General features: G+C 45.4%; 1 protein-coding gene across 1 annotated transcript in view; it reads right to left on the bottom strand.

Moving 5' to 3' along the window:
* Nucleotides 1-17,394, bottom strand: part of MICAL2 (microtubule associated monooxygenase, calponin and LIM domain containing 2) — a 131,200-nt gene that overhangs the window by 12,780 nt on the left and 101,026 nt on the right. Inside the window, exons 28-30 of the mRNA XM_065635408.1 lie at nt 14,971-15,045; nt 11,010-11,107; nt 7,504-8,854 (exon numbers count right to left, since the gene is read on the bottom strand). Of these exons, the coding sequence (XP_065491480.1) occupies nt 7,504-8,854; nt 11,010-11,107; nt 14,971-15,045 (1,524 nt within the window). The remainder of the gene's footprint in view (nt 1-7,503; nt 8,855-11,009; nt 11,108-14,970; nt 15,046-17,394) is intronic.

Here is a 17,394-nt window from a genome sequence, read left to right as displayed (position 1 = left end):
TCATGCAACATAAATATTTCATTAATTATGTCTAAACAAACGTCAGTTATTTTTCTGCTTTAGGAATATTATCACATCATTGAACTGTTGATTAAAATGCCATAATAAGTCAGGAAAATCCATACATCACAACAATGCACTCCATAAGGAAAACTCAAAGGCTGCCTTTGGAAGAAGCATGCTTTCAGAATTATAAATTAAATTACGTTTAATTGCAGCAATTTTATCATGCCTGTTTTTCCAGCATCTTGTTTCAACTGGGTGTAAATATTTGAATTTCTTCTTAATTTGTCTAATTCATAGCTTCGTTCTCTTTATTTCAGAAAATAAAACTGCTTTTGGAACATCTGTCTCTACACTTCAACCTGCTACGGGGTTAATGATTAACAGCTGGGCAACATCTTGGAAATGTACATTATTTAAAGCTAACAGTGCTGGTTTTCTTTGTATCTGTGAGGTAACAGTTGGCCTTCTGAATGCAAGTTGTATTCAGATTAAAATCACTTCCCATTCCCCTAGTGTAAATGTTTCTTCTCTGCCTTGTCCTGGATCCCGGTCCTAAAGCAGGACTTTTGTCTCAGGCCCTAATTTAAAATCAGGATCCAAGAAACATGTTCACCCCAGGTGGTAAAGCAATGAGAGTAAATCCAAGTAATTTGAGGCAGAAATTCTGACTTGGGTCACCCGCCTCAGTTTTAGAAGCACCCAGTCGCTGTGCCAGTGAAGCTCCAAGTTCAGAGGGTGCAGCTGAGCAGATGTGGGTCCCGCTCTAGTTCTTGCAGGACGGGTCGTGGGCGGCAGCAGGAGGTGCAATACCCCTGGTAGAAATGCCAGGGGGGACTCCAGCCTGCCGAGTGACCTCCCTGCTCCAGACCTGCCCAGGCTGCCACCCCACGCCTCTCGCCTCGCAGCACTTGCAGGAGGGACACAGGTCCTGCTCGTGACCCGCCGGGGACGCCCCGATGAGCCCAGCCAGCCACCGCGGGCCACACGGCTGCCACGCACTGCCCCACGCTCTGCAGACGAGAGTGCGAATCCAGCCGCACCCCATCTCTGTCCCCAGCAGGGACATTCAGCCACAAGGCCCTTCCTAACACACGAGGCAGCCGAAGGCACTGCGGGGTATCACAGTCACTATTTCTTTTGAGGACTAAACTCACCTACCTTGCTTTTCCCTGTGCAACCAACAGTCTGCAGTGACCACTCTGCAATCAAGCGACTGGTGAAATCAAATTCCGTAGTACACAAGCAGCAAGCCTTACAGCCCGGCAGGGCTGGAAGCACAAGCAATTACACGCTCCCTTTATTCTCTCAGCTGTGGGAATAAGTGACTGCTTTCCCGTGTCCTCCTCCTTGAGCGATATCAATAATTTAATAAGCGTTACAAGATCCAGCGGAAAAGCAGCCTGCTGTAACACAAGGGCACCTGCCTCCTCCTCGGGGATGTGACTCAGGAGCTGTTTGCCTTTCTGGGACAGAGATAGGGTCAACGACTTCCCCAAGGACTTCTGAGGGCCATCTCATGAGCACTAGGAAGCCGACGTCTCTGCACGGAATAGATTATTAACATCCACAAAGCCTATCTGCTACAGAGACCAAGGTATTTGCACCTTGCTCTGCAGAGAAAAGCCACTTAGATTACTCTGGAACAGCTCAGCCTTCTGAGAGATGTGGTACCCAAAGCTCTGGGAGACAACAGCCACTCGACTGCAACCAGCAACATCCTTCATCATCTCCACCCGAGAAGCCTACGGGATGAGTGACCATGTGAAACATCTCAGTGATGAGGCATCTGATGGGTCTACCTGTATGCATTGACAGTTATGGTCTCTGCCACGTTTATCACACGTACATTTCACAGCACTGACTTTCTCTGCTAATATAATGTGGATAATTGAAGCATAGGCTGCTCCAAGGAGGTTCCTGGAAACACATAGCAAAGAGTGACAAAATTGCGATGAGAATACTGGGGTTTGGCTCCCAGATGTGTGGTCCTGCCACATTTCAGAGATATAGAAACAGCTGGACAGTGCATTTCGTTCAACATTAAAAGGGCAGCCACTCAGTGCTCTGCTGAACTACTTTTCTTTGGCTGTTTTCCTGTGGGAGAGAGCAGAAATATGCTCTAAAATGTACCCCAGATCCAAATTTAAACTGTACAACAGTTCAAGACAACTATAACAAGCACAGTAAGAAATTACATCACTGAATGAACTTGCTTTATGCAGAGCTAGAGAAAAATACCACAAGTTTATACTATTAAAAAAACCCCCACAACAACATACACACAGCACTTTTCTGTATTATGGCATCTATATGTTCTACTACAGATGACTGAGCATTAATCTTTCCCATCTCCAAAGTGGCGAGATAGGCAGAATTTAGCTGCCAGCTATGAGGATTTGGACGAGGAGTTCACACATAAAAATGTTCAACTTAGGGACTCTTACACTTACCAGGTCATTTAAATCTGAAACTTAGAACTGTAATACGTTAGATAATAATAATTTGTCTACTCCAAATATGTCAAGCCTCAAAGCTTGATAGCTACAGAAAAGATTTCAAAAACATACTTTTTTTCCAAATACTAACTCAACTCTTCTGGACTTGGGCTTTCTCTTTCTGGCCATCTCATACCTTCAAAATGGGAGTTATTTTTTAAGTACTTTAGCTCTCCCTAACTTCCAAATTAACACGTTATACTATAGCTTTTCCTCCCCAGCTAATATCACTAGGAATGGTCAGCCATAGCTGTAGTTCTTAATTATAAAAGGGAAAGGAACCAATATTTCTGAAATCTTTATTAATCTATTCTTGATTTCTACCTCACAGTAGCTACTAGGAGTTTGGTCAAGAGACCTCTCCAGCATACCTGATTTACAACTATTAAATCACAGGAGACAGCATATTAATTATTAATAATTATTATTGAAACTGACAGTGTCACAGAATACGCTTCAAAGTACAAAGTTGGAGGAGACCTCCAGTTCTTCATATTGGGACTTGGTATCCTCATATGTGTGTGTCGTAAGAGATAAGAAAAATTACATCCATAAAATTAAAATCCCTTGCCGTGGCCAGTTCATTGCAGCTTGGTAATCGCAGGGTGGGTCTGAAAGACACTTTGCTTTGGCCTAAGTGTGCTGTCATTGAACGCCATCAGCTGCAAAACCATCGCTGTATTCACCGGGATCAACTGGACCAAAGTGCAGCGCTTTTGAGAACCCCTCCCTTAACAGGTGAATCTAAGGTACTGGTTTTCCTGGGAAACTTGAGGTCCTCTGAACAAAGAGGGAGGTGTCATATGAAGAGGTTAAGAAGGCGACTGTGTTAGATGTGGGAGCCCTGCCGATTGTCCTGGAGATTCACAGGGAACACCACCACTGCCGTCCCTCTGCATGGCACAGCTCACCTCCCCTTCTGGGGTGTTTTTGTATCATGGTAATGGCTGTAGTCTAAATACACAGAAGGTCTTGTTTTTATAACATAATGTTACATCAATCCGTTGGCTTCCTCTGTAAGTGTTCAAGATTGCATATTTTTATAAGGTCGTTGGAGTTAATCATGACCACTATAAGTACTTCAGTATTTTACAAAAGAGAGAGGCAAAGCTACACATTTCTCTTGGGGCACTGGTGTACCAAACCAGATGGGAACTGCCATGAGGTGGGAGATGAAAAAAAATGCCAGTAGAAATCAAGAGTGGGTTTGACTATTTGGCTTCAAATCTTTGCTTCTCCACAGATTTCTCATGTGGTTTTAGGCATGTAATTTAATCTCGATGTGCCTCAGTTCCCCTTCTAAAATACGAAATCACTGAGATAACAGTGCCCTAGTTAACAAGAATACTGCAAACACACAGATTTTCAGTGGTACAAAGATGCAGTAATGAGAACCATGTATGAATCTGAAATCTTTGCAAGCAATCTCTTTCCAATCTAAAAGTGCACAAAACCAGCGAAGTGAGTTCATAACATGTCCAACTCTCTCATCAGCTGAATTGGTTGTCCTGCTTAATGAAGTGAGCCATGTTAACAACACACAGTCACAAACTGCGTTAACAGCTCCCATCTCATCTAAGGGATGAGACTAGGGCTGTTTTCATGCGATCCCTACTCTGTCAGGGGCAGAAATATGTCTCCCACTCTCCATCGCTATGAAGAATCAAACCCGGAGTCACAAACATCTGCCACAACCAACTACCTTCTTGGGCTGGTCTTCAAAAGTTTTGTCTGTAAGAAGTAACCTAAACTCTGGATCCACAACTGTGTCTCATTACAAACACTGCTGACTGCAACTCTCTCATACCACCTGGCTTCGCTCTTTTTACTGTTGTTTTTCTGTGGTATTAATGATTTTTAATATCTATAGCTAACATGGCACTTTGGCATTTTTTTGAAATTCAAAAGGGCAAGTTGGCTTAGGAGAGAACAGTTAATCATCTGATTGATCAGTTTTATTGATCAAGTTTGGGGGTATTTTTAACTGCAGGTTGGAACACAAAGGAGAAATCAAAGGACAAAAGCCTCAAAGATATTTGTGCAATCAGTCAAAAATCTGGAATTGCACTTAGAAACGCCAGTGTGCCTATTTGGGGACATTTGTATATTCCACAGGCAAACTTAGATAGGATTTTTTTGGTTTGGTTTGGTTTTGTTAAACCAATTGCTTGACTGAAATCAGTGTGTGAACCCCCATTACTTCAGTTAGAATTATCTAGGTCCCACACAGGAAGTCTGTGCAGCTGGATCTCTGCACAGCCCAAAATTTCCAAGTGACTCTGAGGAACAGCTCTTATGAAACAGAAATAAAGTGTCAGCTAGAAAGCCTTTAGACCAGGTCTGCATATCAGAAGGTGAAATCACCTGTATGGAAAGTGTAACAGCAGGAGTAAGGTTGAGCAACAGGCAATCTGTTGCTGAGTAATTAAGATCTCTGCTTCCTCATCTGAGCTTCAGCTGGTGGCTGAACACTTGGCAGGAGATGACAGAAGGACAGAATATAATTTTAGTTTGGACAAACACCTGGGTCTGCAATGCAGAAGCCACCATCAGCATAGCAAAGACATCTGGACGTATATTTGCAGATGAATTAACTAAGATGAAGTGTAGGGAAAGATGATCAACATAACGTAAAGGTAGGTGTGTTGGGTGAGACAGAAGGTCCTTCCAGTCTGTCTCCAGCAGTGGATGTCTAAAGGAATGCTATAGGCACTGGTTAGTCATATGCAATTCCTCCTCTCAGCACTCACCCAGCCTCTGAACATTTTTCAGTTCAGGAGCTTTCTAATTTGGAAGTGGTTTCTAAGCATGTGTTTAATCCTCAGTGGACTTCTCTTCAATGAGCTGCCCAGTCGCAACCCAAGCCCATGGACTTTCATCACCCAGCTCATTCTTTGGCTCCACAAGCCAACGGCCCGTTGAGGGAGAAAACACCAGCATAATGTGACACCAACCATATTTGCACAGAACAAGTCTGTCTGGCCTCAAATAGTATAAAAAAATCCCTACTGCAAAGAGCCAAGAGGAGTATGAGAAAGAGCCTCACTAAATTGGGTTCTGCAAGGTGCTGGGAATATTTTTTTTTTTTTTTTCTTTAAAGAAATTAAATTTTCTGAGGTTCATGGTAAATTTCAAAAGAGAAAAATAATGATATGTAATATGGGCTAAAGCTCGTCATCAGTTGATGACTGGAGTTTTCCAAGCTTGGGCCTCAGACAAGTACCAGTATGAGACAGAAATGCCATTTTAGAGAGCCAGGCAGGACTTGGCTCTTGACCAGTTTGATTTACTCAAATATAAATGTTTGAAAAAGTTCAGGAACCTGCAATGTTGAAACGTTGAAGATGGCAGATTACTGAGCAAATGGCGAGATCAAAGACATTTTTTTCTTCTGAACAGACTTTGCAATGCCTATATTCAATAATTATAATAATTTATTAATACTGCTTTTGGCTTGCACACCAGAGGAATGCAACTCATATTAAACCAGCATGTTTTTTAAAATATTTAAAATAAAATATAGTATTGTTCAAACCTAATGAGAACTTTTCCCATTTTAGTTGGAACACAACGTACTAATTGTTGTAATACATCTAGTTAAGAGCAAGTCAGCTTGGCTTAGTTGATGTGCGATGACTATGTACAGACTCAGAAAAAGCCTCCCGTTTGGGACTGTAGTGTGACAAGTGTGAGCACTAGCAGCTCCCTGTGGCTTCAGCCCAGTCCCCAGCATCCCCTGGCTCCATGGGCATGCCTGGGTTTGCAAGTTCTTAGATAAAGGATGCTCCAAGAATCTCATTCAAAAGTTCGGGAATGAGAGTGGGAGTTATTCTATCCATTTCAATGAGCCCTAGATCGAGCCTCATATGTACTGTATATCTTCATCACAGTACGCAGTAGTTCTGAAGCAGAAAGGATACAAAAAGGACCTGGCAGCTCACTGGGGATACTTCAGTGACTTCACATATTACATATAGATCGTTATTTTAATGCTGCAGTACAGCAGCAGTTTTGGGTTTACCGTTTGGGTTGCAATTTAATAATGTAAGAAATAAACAGGTATGCCAATAAAATTCAGTAGGTTATTCTGTTAAATAACTGTGACTTTCTGCAGTGGGCTACTGGAAAGATGGACCACAGAGAAAGACAGGTAGGTACATTTCTCATACCTCATATTTTATACCTGATACTGTGCACTCAATTCCTTCTGAGCCTACACTCAGATTACTCAGATTGCTCTTTGTCTGACATCAATATTTCTTAGACTCATCTGCAGTTTTAACACTAACCTTGTTCTTGCAAGCAAACATGAAAATCGATGCCTTTTAATCACTGCCCAAATAGACTCACAAATAGGTCAGAGGAGGTCAATAAGGTTCTATCTCCTCTCAAATAAAACAACAAGGGGATATTAATGGCACTGCAAAGCTCCCAAAAGTATGTTTACAGTTCAGTCACTACAAGAGCAGACAGAGCTGAAGAGACAGCAGCTGAGAAAGCACATACGCAGAGCAAAGCTGCTTGCTATTGCAACCGTATTTCTTCAGTGTCTGAGCTCCTCGTGGAGAGGCTAATAAGCGTAGTCTACGCTCCTCTGGAGTTTTTGGTGCTCATTCTTCTGTTTGCTCGCTGTACTGCCCCTTCCACACGGCTCTCAATGCCACAGCACAACCCCTCTGCACAGCATCCCGCTCTGCCCCGCCGCTCCTTCCGCCTCGGCGAGCACGTTTTCCTGACCGAAACACGTTTGAACGGCAGCGAGCAGCAGAGCAAACCTGGGCCCAGCGTGCTGGGCTCTGCTTGCAAATCCACTCTGCTCCTGTAAACCAGGAGCAACTCCTAAACCTTAACCAAAACCACACATTTACTAAATCTTCCTATGTAGATAGTAACTATAAATAAAATATAGCATTCGGCAGATATGTGTTTGCATGATCACACATAGGTCTTATAAATGTTAAGTGCTACTACTAGAAACAATTAATTCCACTCAGGTCCTCACCTGTGGAAGGATAATGTCGCCTGTCTTCTGGAGAATGGTCCCTCGTGAAAGGAAGAGATAACACAAAGGAGTTCCCTTCTCTGTCACGAACTTTACTTCTCAGTCTATCAAAGAGTGACCCAAGACTACCCTTCTGTGCACAGTTGTCTAGATTGTCCTTGGAGATGTTCTTGGGCTCTGGAGATGAAAGAAGGAGGTACTTTTCATTATGGATAAATTTGTCATCTTTGGGAGCTCCTGAAGGAGTCTCCTTAAAGCTAAACTTTGCTAGGAGACCTGGGACATCCTCCATCCTAGTGCAAGATGATTTCTGAGGTATACTTGTTGTCCTGAAAGGCCTGGCGTGAGAACTGTAGACTGGGAAGGATACCTCTTCACTGTAATTCCTTGGAGATCTCTCTTCAGAGACAACAGAAAAACGAGATGGATTTGAGAGAGGGCTTCCATTACCTGAATATTCTCCTGCCCACTCCCCTACTTCAGGCTCCTGTGGCTGAGTGTTATTTGCTCTATTATTGTTACTGTTCCTTTGGCTTAGGGAATAGCCAGGAGTAGTGGGGAAGCTGAAGAAAGCCTGTTCTGAAGAGGCTTTGGATTTGCTGTCTGAGTCGTGCTTCAGTCCTTCTGGAGACGAGGTTAGAGACCTCCTGATTGCCTTGGCTATGAGCCTCAGTGGTGATTTTGGCCGGCCAGCTGTGTGCTCCCTGGCAGCTGCACCTGGACTCCTCAGAGCATCCTTTGAGTCAACTGGCAAAGCTGGTGGAGCATCATCTGCAAACAAGAGAGGCGCAGGACAACTAGATAGTTTAAACACATCTTTTCGCCAGTCAGCATCCTTCTCCTCTGAAGCCCGTAGTGCTCCTTTCTTTCGATACCCTGGACTAGTTCCACCTAAGTCCATCACATTTGAATCATATGACACAGGTTGCTGTTGTGTACAAAGCATCGGCCTCTTTTTTGCTTCCTTCAATTCTTGCTCAAGCTTTTCTTCTGGGTGCCTCGTGTTTTTGCCATCTTTCTCTTTCAAATCCAGAGATGGCAGCACTTTTGTCTTCCTGTTAAAATCTCCTGGTTCAGAGGTATATTTCTGTTTTCTTTCCTGCCAGCCCTGGGCTGTGTATGTCCCAATGGCACCATCTACATCTTTAGGCTCAGAAAAATCAGCAGCCGGTGTCCCATTCCCAGGAGGGGTCCATGGAGAACCTCTGGTGCTGCTCTGGGAAGGGCAATGGGGCACATACAGATGGATGTCTCCAGGCACCTCTCTGGCTTTTTCTTTTCTTCGAAATACTGGGCTGTCGGGTTTGAACTGTCCTCTTGTAACTTCTGGTGGTTTCTTGTAAGATGATAACTATTAAGGGCATGAAGAAAATATTTTGGGGGTAGAAAAATACAGTTCAGTGTATCTTTTATTTCATAGAGTATTTTAGTCAATTTCAATCTCAACGTAATACTAATAAAAATATGTATATACACATGAATATGCACATATGTACATAGATCATAATACAATAAGAAGAAAAGCTTTTCTTTCTAAAGGGCTAACATTTCTCTAGGAATGGGCATCTAATACTACTTGAAATTTTATTAGTTAGAAATAATGTTATTCATGCTACAAATCTGTCATATCTTTATGAATTGCCTTTAAAATTTTCCTTAGAAACAAACAGTCCCATCTGCAGGAAAATAAACAAAAGTAGATCTGCTCTGTTCTCCCATGTGCATTCCAGTTGCATCACCTTAGATTTTCCGGCAAGCACAAGGGACCACAATCCATCCTCTCCAACCGCTTTTATAAAATTGCATGCTTACATAGTACATGTAGGAATTAAGTGACCCAGAAAAGATTGTAAAATGCAAGACAATTGTTTTAAACAATTCTATTAGTTCTCTCTTATATTTTTTTCCTTTGGTGAAGATTTAAATTCATTATTCTAGCCACCAAAATCTGCTGGCAATAGTAGAAAGGATAAATGCCCACATCATCTAGCCAGCAGACCAAAGCCAGAGGTTTTTTGTTTTTCCTTCTTAAAAGGGAGGCATTTTACCCTCAATGCTATGTGATAATGGATGGTGAGAATATTCAATTCCTGTTTCCACTTATGTGCCAGACTCCCACATTCACACGGGTGAAGCCATTAATCTGACTTCTCATTTCCCAGAAGCATCAGAAGGTAATAATGATCATTCCCTGTTTCACTGTTGTATTTGATGACACATAAAAAACCATGAGAAACACCAGTAAACAAATGAACACCCTCTTAATCCTCTCTCTTTAGAGCAAGAAAAAGGCCACCTAGTGCTGTTTATAGACTGGGAGCTGCATGGAGTCACCTCTCCTTGAGCACGGCGTGGCCAGGGAGCATTGTGCAGCTCTGCTCCTTTGGGACCTGCCCTTCCTGGCCCTATTGTCCTGCACCGGATTTCAACTACCACCATGGACATGGAACACCTGATTTTTTTCCTAAAGCAGACCTGAGGTCAAGCAATTCTAATCCTGTCTAACCCAAGGGTGAGGACAACGGGTTTAGGACATGGAGGATATGGGCTGGTCCACGCCACACCCAGCTCCAAGTCCAAGGGACGTGCTGCTCTTTGCTCGGGATGGTCAGTCATGACTCCAGCTGCAGCACTGCATTTACAGCAGGCCCACCCCTCCTCAGCTTAAAAAAAAAAAAAAAAGGCAGAAAATACAAAGGAAATCCTAGGTCCTGATGGAAGCTGAAGATGGTCCTGAGCTGTGGGAGGTGTGGAGCCAAGGACCTGCTGCAAATTAAGAATATAGGTCTTCTGCCTACTGGATGCAAGGGACAAACATTAGACAGGTGCACACCTACATCTAAGGGCTGTAATGGTTTGAAACCCCCCTCTGCCAGGTTTCCTATGGCCAGCACTATGCGAGCTTGGCTCCCAGATTTGCTCTCCAAGGCTAGTGCTGGCACTTGCCTTTCACCCAGTGATGCACAGCAATCAAGTGGCATTTACGCCACTCGGACGTGACACTCTCTCATCCCACCACTGCTGGCACCTGGCCTTGCCCAACACGCCACATGCTTCCATCCAGCCCTACAACCACACGTGCAGAACAGCCGCCAGCTCGGGAGCACTGGGGGACAGTGATCTGGTGGCTTTTCTCTCCTTTGTGCAGAACCTGGCACAGAGAAAATCCCAACGGCAGCTAAATGCCGCGCTGTGAGGTAAGGGTGGGGTGGTGGCACCTACATGTTGGCTGATGCAACAGGTTAGTGCCTAACTCTCAGTGCAGTTGAGGTCTGAGTCCCACAGAAAGCAAATGCCACTTAGCCGCATGACTTGGGAATGGTTGCATCAATAAGAGCCTCCAAGTCTCTTCCCTATGTATAGCACGGGCATAACTCCAACCTTAGTGGTTGCTGTGAGGACCAAAACTATTTGAAAGAGCAGAGGATGCTCAGACAGCCTGGGGTGAGCAGACATGCCCCAACAGTAGTTACACTCGGTTTGCTCTGCACAATTCTCCTTCGTACCTGTGTCTGGGAGTGATCCTCCCCAGGACCATTTTGGCAGCTGGCTGAGCTGTCCTTCCCACGTAGCCCAGGTTTCTTGCTGGAGAGTAGAGGGAAACCTGCCACAGACATGGATTTTACCATCATATTCGTATTGCTTTTATCTTAAAGAAAGTTTGCAATTAAAGAACAAGAGCAGAAAGTTAAGCAGTCATCTGGACACAGTTGTACCTGAGGAGCTGACATACAGTAATGAAATTCATGGCCTTACTCACATGTGTGTGCACACTGTGCCAAACACATGTTGACATTTTCAGCGGCGGACCTGAACTGCTTCCACTTTTTGGCTGGATGTAGTGAAGCGGCTTTTGAGTTCCAGGAAACTTTCTGGAAAATCAGCCCTCTTTAGAAGGCTTTCAGGCCTTAAAAGCAGAGACAGTCAAAACAACCAGTGACTTTTGAAGCTTTGGCTAGTTCCGAGAAATGAAGAAAATGGATGACTTCTGAGCAGGCTGTCCGTCGGAGCGGGAAAGAAATGAGAAATACAAGCACCTGCAGGCGGCAGGGACACAAATAACCCTGTGGTCGCCCAAGTCAGGCCCACGGGCAGCGTGCTGGGGGCTCTCCGAGGATCAGACAAGGTAAATATCTGCTGAAGGCCTTGAACCAAAACTAGCACAGACAGGCTTAGACCTGCTGGAAACAACAGTGGGGAGGTAACTGGCACCTGAAAGGAGTCAGGAGAGCTCTCTAATATTTGTGCCTGTGGGAATTTTACATAATAAATAATCTTTGGACAGAAGAAAAGAATCCCAGAGCCAAGATACTACCATGTCAAGCTTTTACATGACAAGTGTATTCATAGCTGAATTATTAACTCCCAAACTCAATTATTAGTTCCTGCATGTGGACTTCAGAAAAGGCAAGTCAGGGGACAGACCAACTTTCCCTCTCTCTCAGTGTCTCACCTGTGCGTTCCCAATCTTAATGCAATTTGTTACTTTTAGTCAAGAACAGAGGAAAGTGATGCACTGGAGTTCATTAAGGAACTCCCATAGGGACCAGCAACAAGGGGCTGAACTGAGACAAATCCAGCTTTTATCACCTGGTTAGAGGGATACCATAACTCTGCTCTGCTGCTGGTCTTGCTTTCTGTACCTTTTTGCAATGAGTTTTCAGGGGAGGGGAAAAGAAAGAGAAAAAAGGGCCTTCAAATAATTCCAGATACATTCAGAAAGTCCAGTGAAGGTCCTCTAAGAAAGTAGCATCAAAACTGAGCTACTCTATCTTCATTTTCACAACTCCATCCCCAGTACAAGTGCTGCTCCTTTCCCATCCATGCACGTTGACCTTCATATTCTGTAGAGCGAATTGACCGCGGGAAAAGATGAGAATCCAGAACGAGAATGAGAACCCACTGTTACCCGTATAAGTGAGCCAGGGAGCCTGATCCAGTAAATCCCTTCACCTCCTGACACAGGCAAACGTCACAGCTCAGCGCACCGAGGGGAAACGCGACTGCTGCAGGAGTGACAGCCGTAACACTCACGAGGGCTCAAAACCCACGGCCCCGGGCTCTGGGGCATTGGCTCATGCCCGTGGGGAGAACTGCTTCCCACTACAGCTCTCCTGGGTGTGCATTGGCTCGCAGGGACAGGGCATTGCTTCGCACAAAGCCATAACTTGCTGCCCTTCACAGAGATAATGGATGTATGCCAACCAAGATGCTGAATTAAATTTGCAGCTTGACACGCAAAACAGGATTTTTTTTTTTTTTAAAGTTCCTCAGGGCACTATCACGATCTGTTTGGCCCAAAAGCTACTTGAATTGACCAAGATAAATTAAGAGTGTGGTGTCCCCTGTGGCCATGCGACAGGGATTAAAGATTTTGAAAGGTAATATCCTGCTCTGAGCCTTTCAGTCAACATAACCATGACACCGATTTCCTTTCCTTGGCCGCATACCTTGTGCTGTTTATGAAACATATGTGTTTTGGGAAATAAGTCTGAAAAGGAGACAGATTTGTGAGTGATGATCACATGAATTCTTGTAACCAAATATTAAGTGGATTAAATATAGAAACTAAGACTTATAGTGTTCCTCCAGAGAGTAAAAAATGCCTTTATTCCATTCCCAGTATATGCCGAGTGTGCTTTACACCTCGTTTTTAACTGCATGCTTGAGTTCCGGACAAATTCATGTAGTGTATCATTTCCTTCTCAAAGGCTTTTAGCTCCCTCTAGAGCCCTTCGGAGGCACATGGAAGATTTTAATAAAATGATGGGAAAATTAATCGGCAAATGATTAAGTAATGCAGTTGCTGAGAACAAGCTGAAAATGAGTCGAAATTAAGTCTCTCACAGCCTTTCTTTTTTTCCTCCCTCAAACCTGGAATAATCACTTTCGCTTGACCTTTTAAAAACTGAGATCAATTAAGGCAAGATTTTAAATCCAAGCCTTTGGTGAAGCCAACACCTGATGACAAGCCAATCCTTAAATTCTGTACAGTGCTCAGAGGCAGCCCCGAGGTTGACACGGAGAATTTTTGAGGGCACTCTGCTCTGCCTTCCCCATGCCAGGCATGGGGCAACCTGTCCGCGGGTGGGACATCCCGTGTGGCTGCTCCAGAGAGGCCTCACGGAGCGCGGCAAGTCCTCCGCGCCTCGGAGGTGTGGTGCATCGCAGGGAACACAGCCCCACTGTGGCCTGTCTGCCTGTCCATCTGCCACGGCTGCCCCTCTGGGGACAGCCCATCGCAGGGGATGGTTTGCTGAAGTCAAACTTGGTGGGAGCATCCTCTCAGGACTGTGAAAGGGCCCCACGCACCCCCTACTGAGATTTACTGAGTTATCCCAGAAGCGTGGCACGGGGGGCCTCCAAGGGACCGCGCGGTCAGTGGTGACAGCGCTCATGAGCATCAGAAGGCATCTGTGTCGGAGGTGAGGTCGGTGCCAGGAAGGAGAGATGCAGCTTGTCTCCTCGTTTAAGATAAAAAAATTCTTCCCAGAGTGGGTACTTGCAAATAATCTTGAAGCTTGCTGGCATGTTCAAACCAAACAAGATGCCTCTGCTTGAATGCTGGTCCCATAATGGACACAGGGATCCTACTTGTTTCAGGAGCAGAGCCCTGAACTTCTCTGAAGGCAACTGGGACCCTGAGCAGCAACAGAAATCCCCTCTGTTGCAGAGGGCAGCTGAGGGCAGGGTTAAAGAGTAGCTGTCACCACCATTCCCCAAAACCCACCATCTCCATGACCAGAAACTGTGGCACTGGGTCACATGCACAAATCCCTTCTTTCTGCTGCTGTACATTAGTGGTTTTTTTTTTCTCTTACGGTTGTCAATACCCCAGTCTGACAGATACAACTGCATTTCTAACCAAGTTTTGAGACGGTCTGGGATGCTGATGAGCTCACCCAGTTGCCATACGGGTATGATCAATCCCAGCACATACCTGCAAGTCCTTAGTGGGGCTATTGGTAACTCAGAAACACTTTGTTTTTACCCAAACAAAACAAAACAACCCAACAAAACCAAAACCACCACCACCACCAAACCCCAAACAAACCAAAAAAAGGTGATAGGGCACCTGTAGATGGGTGTAAATAGGCACCTCCAGGAGCATTTCTAATAAACGATACTCAAAACGTTAGACCCATCATCGCACCTGATCAAAAGCAATTGGTACACACATGGCTAGAGACACAATACGTGGCTCTGTGATAGGGGTGCATTTTCTCAACTAGAGAATGTGAGCGGATGCCATTTGCTGGTGGGTGTAATAACATAGGGAACAGTCACACAGAGGGAATTTGATCTTCCGAGGACAAGAAAACGGAAAAGAAATATTCGGTGCATTTTAGATCTCGATTTTTCTCATCTACAAAAGTTTTAAAGGAAAGGAGAAATAGACATTTAAGAGAGAGGAAAACAGGAGACAGCACAAATAGAAGATAAAATTGCTTCTCAGGCTTTACTCACTTGTTTGGAGTTTTCTCCTCCAATTCTGATACTTATTTAATGCCGTGGAGTGAAAGCTGTTGGCTCTCTGTAGGGCTGGACAGAAAGAGAAAAGACACATGATCAGAAAACGTAGCAAAACCCAGAAAGTAGGGGGGAACAAACAAACAAACACACCACAACACCAAAACCACCACGCAAACCCAGACCAACCCCCAGGCTGGAGGGGTGGAGGGCTGGTTTTTAACCAGTCTCCCCCTACCCCGCTGCCCTCCCCGCGGTGGCCGGTAGGGAGCAGCGCGCACCCGGCGGTGCCGAGGCCGGGAGGCGACAACGGGAAAGGGGCTCGTGTGTTATCAAAATCCTTCCCACTTATCCCCAAACCAGCACCGGCTCTTTTCTCGGTGAAGTCGGCACGAGCAGAAAGGCAGGCAGGCAGACAGACAGACGGGCGAGGGGACAGACTGAAGGGGTAAAAACTTAGGGATGCTGCGATGCAGCTGGGTGAGGATGCAGAGCTAAGAGGCTGCTCATGAGGAGCTGGTTAACCCGGCTGCTGTGGTGGGGAGGTGACATTGGCATGAAATTGGGCAGGGAAAAGGGACAAAATCCTTCAGTGACTGCACAGGGTCACATGCTGCTGGGCACTCTTCGGGGCTTGCTGCTGTCCTTTTCTTGCCCTAAACAAGGGTTTTGTTATTCAAGAGTCAATTTAAATTACAGTATGAAATCCCCTCTTTTCTACTTGGATTAAGAATGCATATATGGATGTGGGGGTGGTGGGGGATGGGAAGAATTGAATGCTGGTGGCCTTTTCTTTTTGGCAAAACTATTTTTCAGCTCTTCTGTCACTAAAGCACGGTCTGTCAGAAAGCATATTGCATGAAGGAAGAACAAGTGACTTCCTCACAACTGTCCCTGCAGCGTCACCCAGAACCCAGGCCAAGGTGGTCCGGGTGAGGACAAATCAAAGGACCTCAATACTTTAGCACCACATAGACCTGTTATTTAAAAATCTGCCAAGAATGCCCATAACACCACAGTGTTTAACATAACCATGTATTTTAAATACGCAATTAAGTTCAAACACCAGACTAAAATCCAGGAACTCTACCCATTTCTACCAGGCTTTGGAAACTCATCCCCTGTCCAGGCACAGCCAAGGCCTGAAATACAAGCTGGTTTTAACATAGACAAGAGTGATAAACCCAAACGCAACTATCAAATTCCAATACCCATCAAGTTTCTTGAGGTCCAGCCATGAGCTGTCAGTGTATGGGAAGACCCGAGAACATGAACACAAATGACTGCCGCACATGAAGCTGAAGGCGGAAAACTTGCCGGGAGAACCCTCAGGTTCCATGGGTGCATCTGTACACCCTGTCCAGACAGCTGCTCCCTTGCTCCATCTACTCATTGCAGCAGCACAACCGTCCCAACCCAAAAGCCAGGGGCAACATTAGCACAGGTCTGTGCCTGTAGCAGCACCCAGGAGATGGGCTGGTCTTGGTACCTTGTCTCCATGGCCTGTGGAGCACAGCTGCCATGAACGATGCCAGCGCACAAGTCCATAGGGATACAGTACCTGACACACTGGCCTTCCCTCTTGAGTTCGTATAATGCATTACTTCATCTGCTTACTGACCGCTCCCTTTGTCTGCTATATTTTGCCAGCCAGGCAGAAACATCCCACTTGTCCCAAGGTCAAGCTGAGCCGCCAACGGTCCCAGCCAGCGGTATCTGCATGCTTCCTCTCCAGCCCAAGCTAATAGCAGTGGTTTCCACTCCATGAATGGAAAGGTCCTGCTCAGCTTGCCTGAGCCCCATAGTAACACTCTGCAGCCCAGGGGCTGGCTTACACACACACACCCCTTCTAAAATGGCTGCTTTTGGCTTTCCTTGTTAGGAATTCAGAGAAAAGAACATGAATTTCTTGTGAGAAGTGAGAACATGCAGCAGTCTCCTTCGGGAGCCCTAAAGTCAGGGTTTTTTTCTCTGCCACAAGTGGCAGGGAGGAGCTGCTTCAAGGCGCCGCAGCTCTGCTGCCGGCCCCTGCGGTGCATGCAGTCGTGCATCCCCCGCGAAGCTCTTCCGAGGGGAGAAACCCAGGAGAGCGAGCCCAGCAAAGGTCTGGAGATGCTTTCAGGAGTGGAAGATCTGCCATGGCTTCAAAACACATCACCATGCAGTCCTGAAACATGGCAGCTCTCATTTCCCACGAAGGCCTCTCTTTGGCCGTTTTTAGCACATTTTTCAGTTTTGGCCTCCTCCAGCTCCAGAAAGGAGTTTCCATTTGGAGGCAGACTGTTCCTAAATCTCTTCCCACCTCCCCGCTGGCTGTATCCTTTCCTCATGCTTTCATTGGATACAAAAATTTTAAGCAGCTACTGATAGATATACGAATTGAATGAAGCTGAGCTCTCTCATGCTTCCCCAAATCACCCT

This window comes from Caloenas nicobarica, chromosome 5, assembly GCF_036013445.1.
Source record: "Caloenas nicobarica isolate bCalNic1 chromosome 5, bCalNic1.hap1, whole genome shotgun sequence".
NCBI lineage: Eukaryota > Metazoa > Chordata > Aves > Columbiformes > Columbidae > Caloenas > Caloenas nicobarica.
The sequence above is the reverse complement of the archived record's forward strand: the minus strand, read 5'-3'. Positions and strand labels throughout refer to the sequence as shown.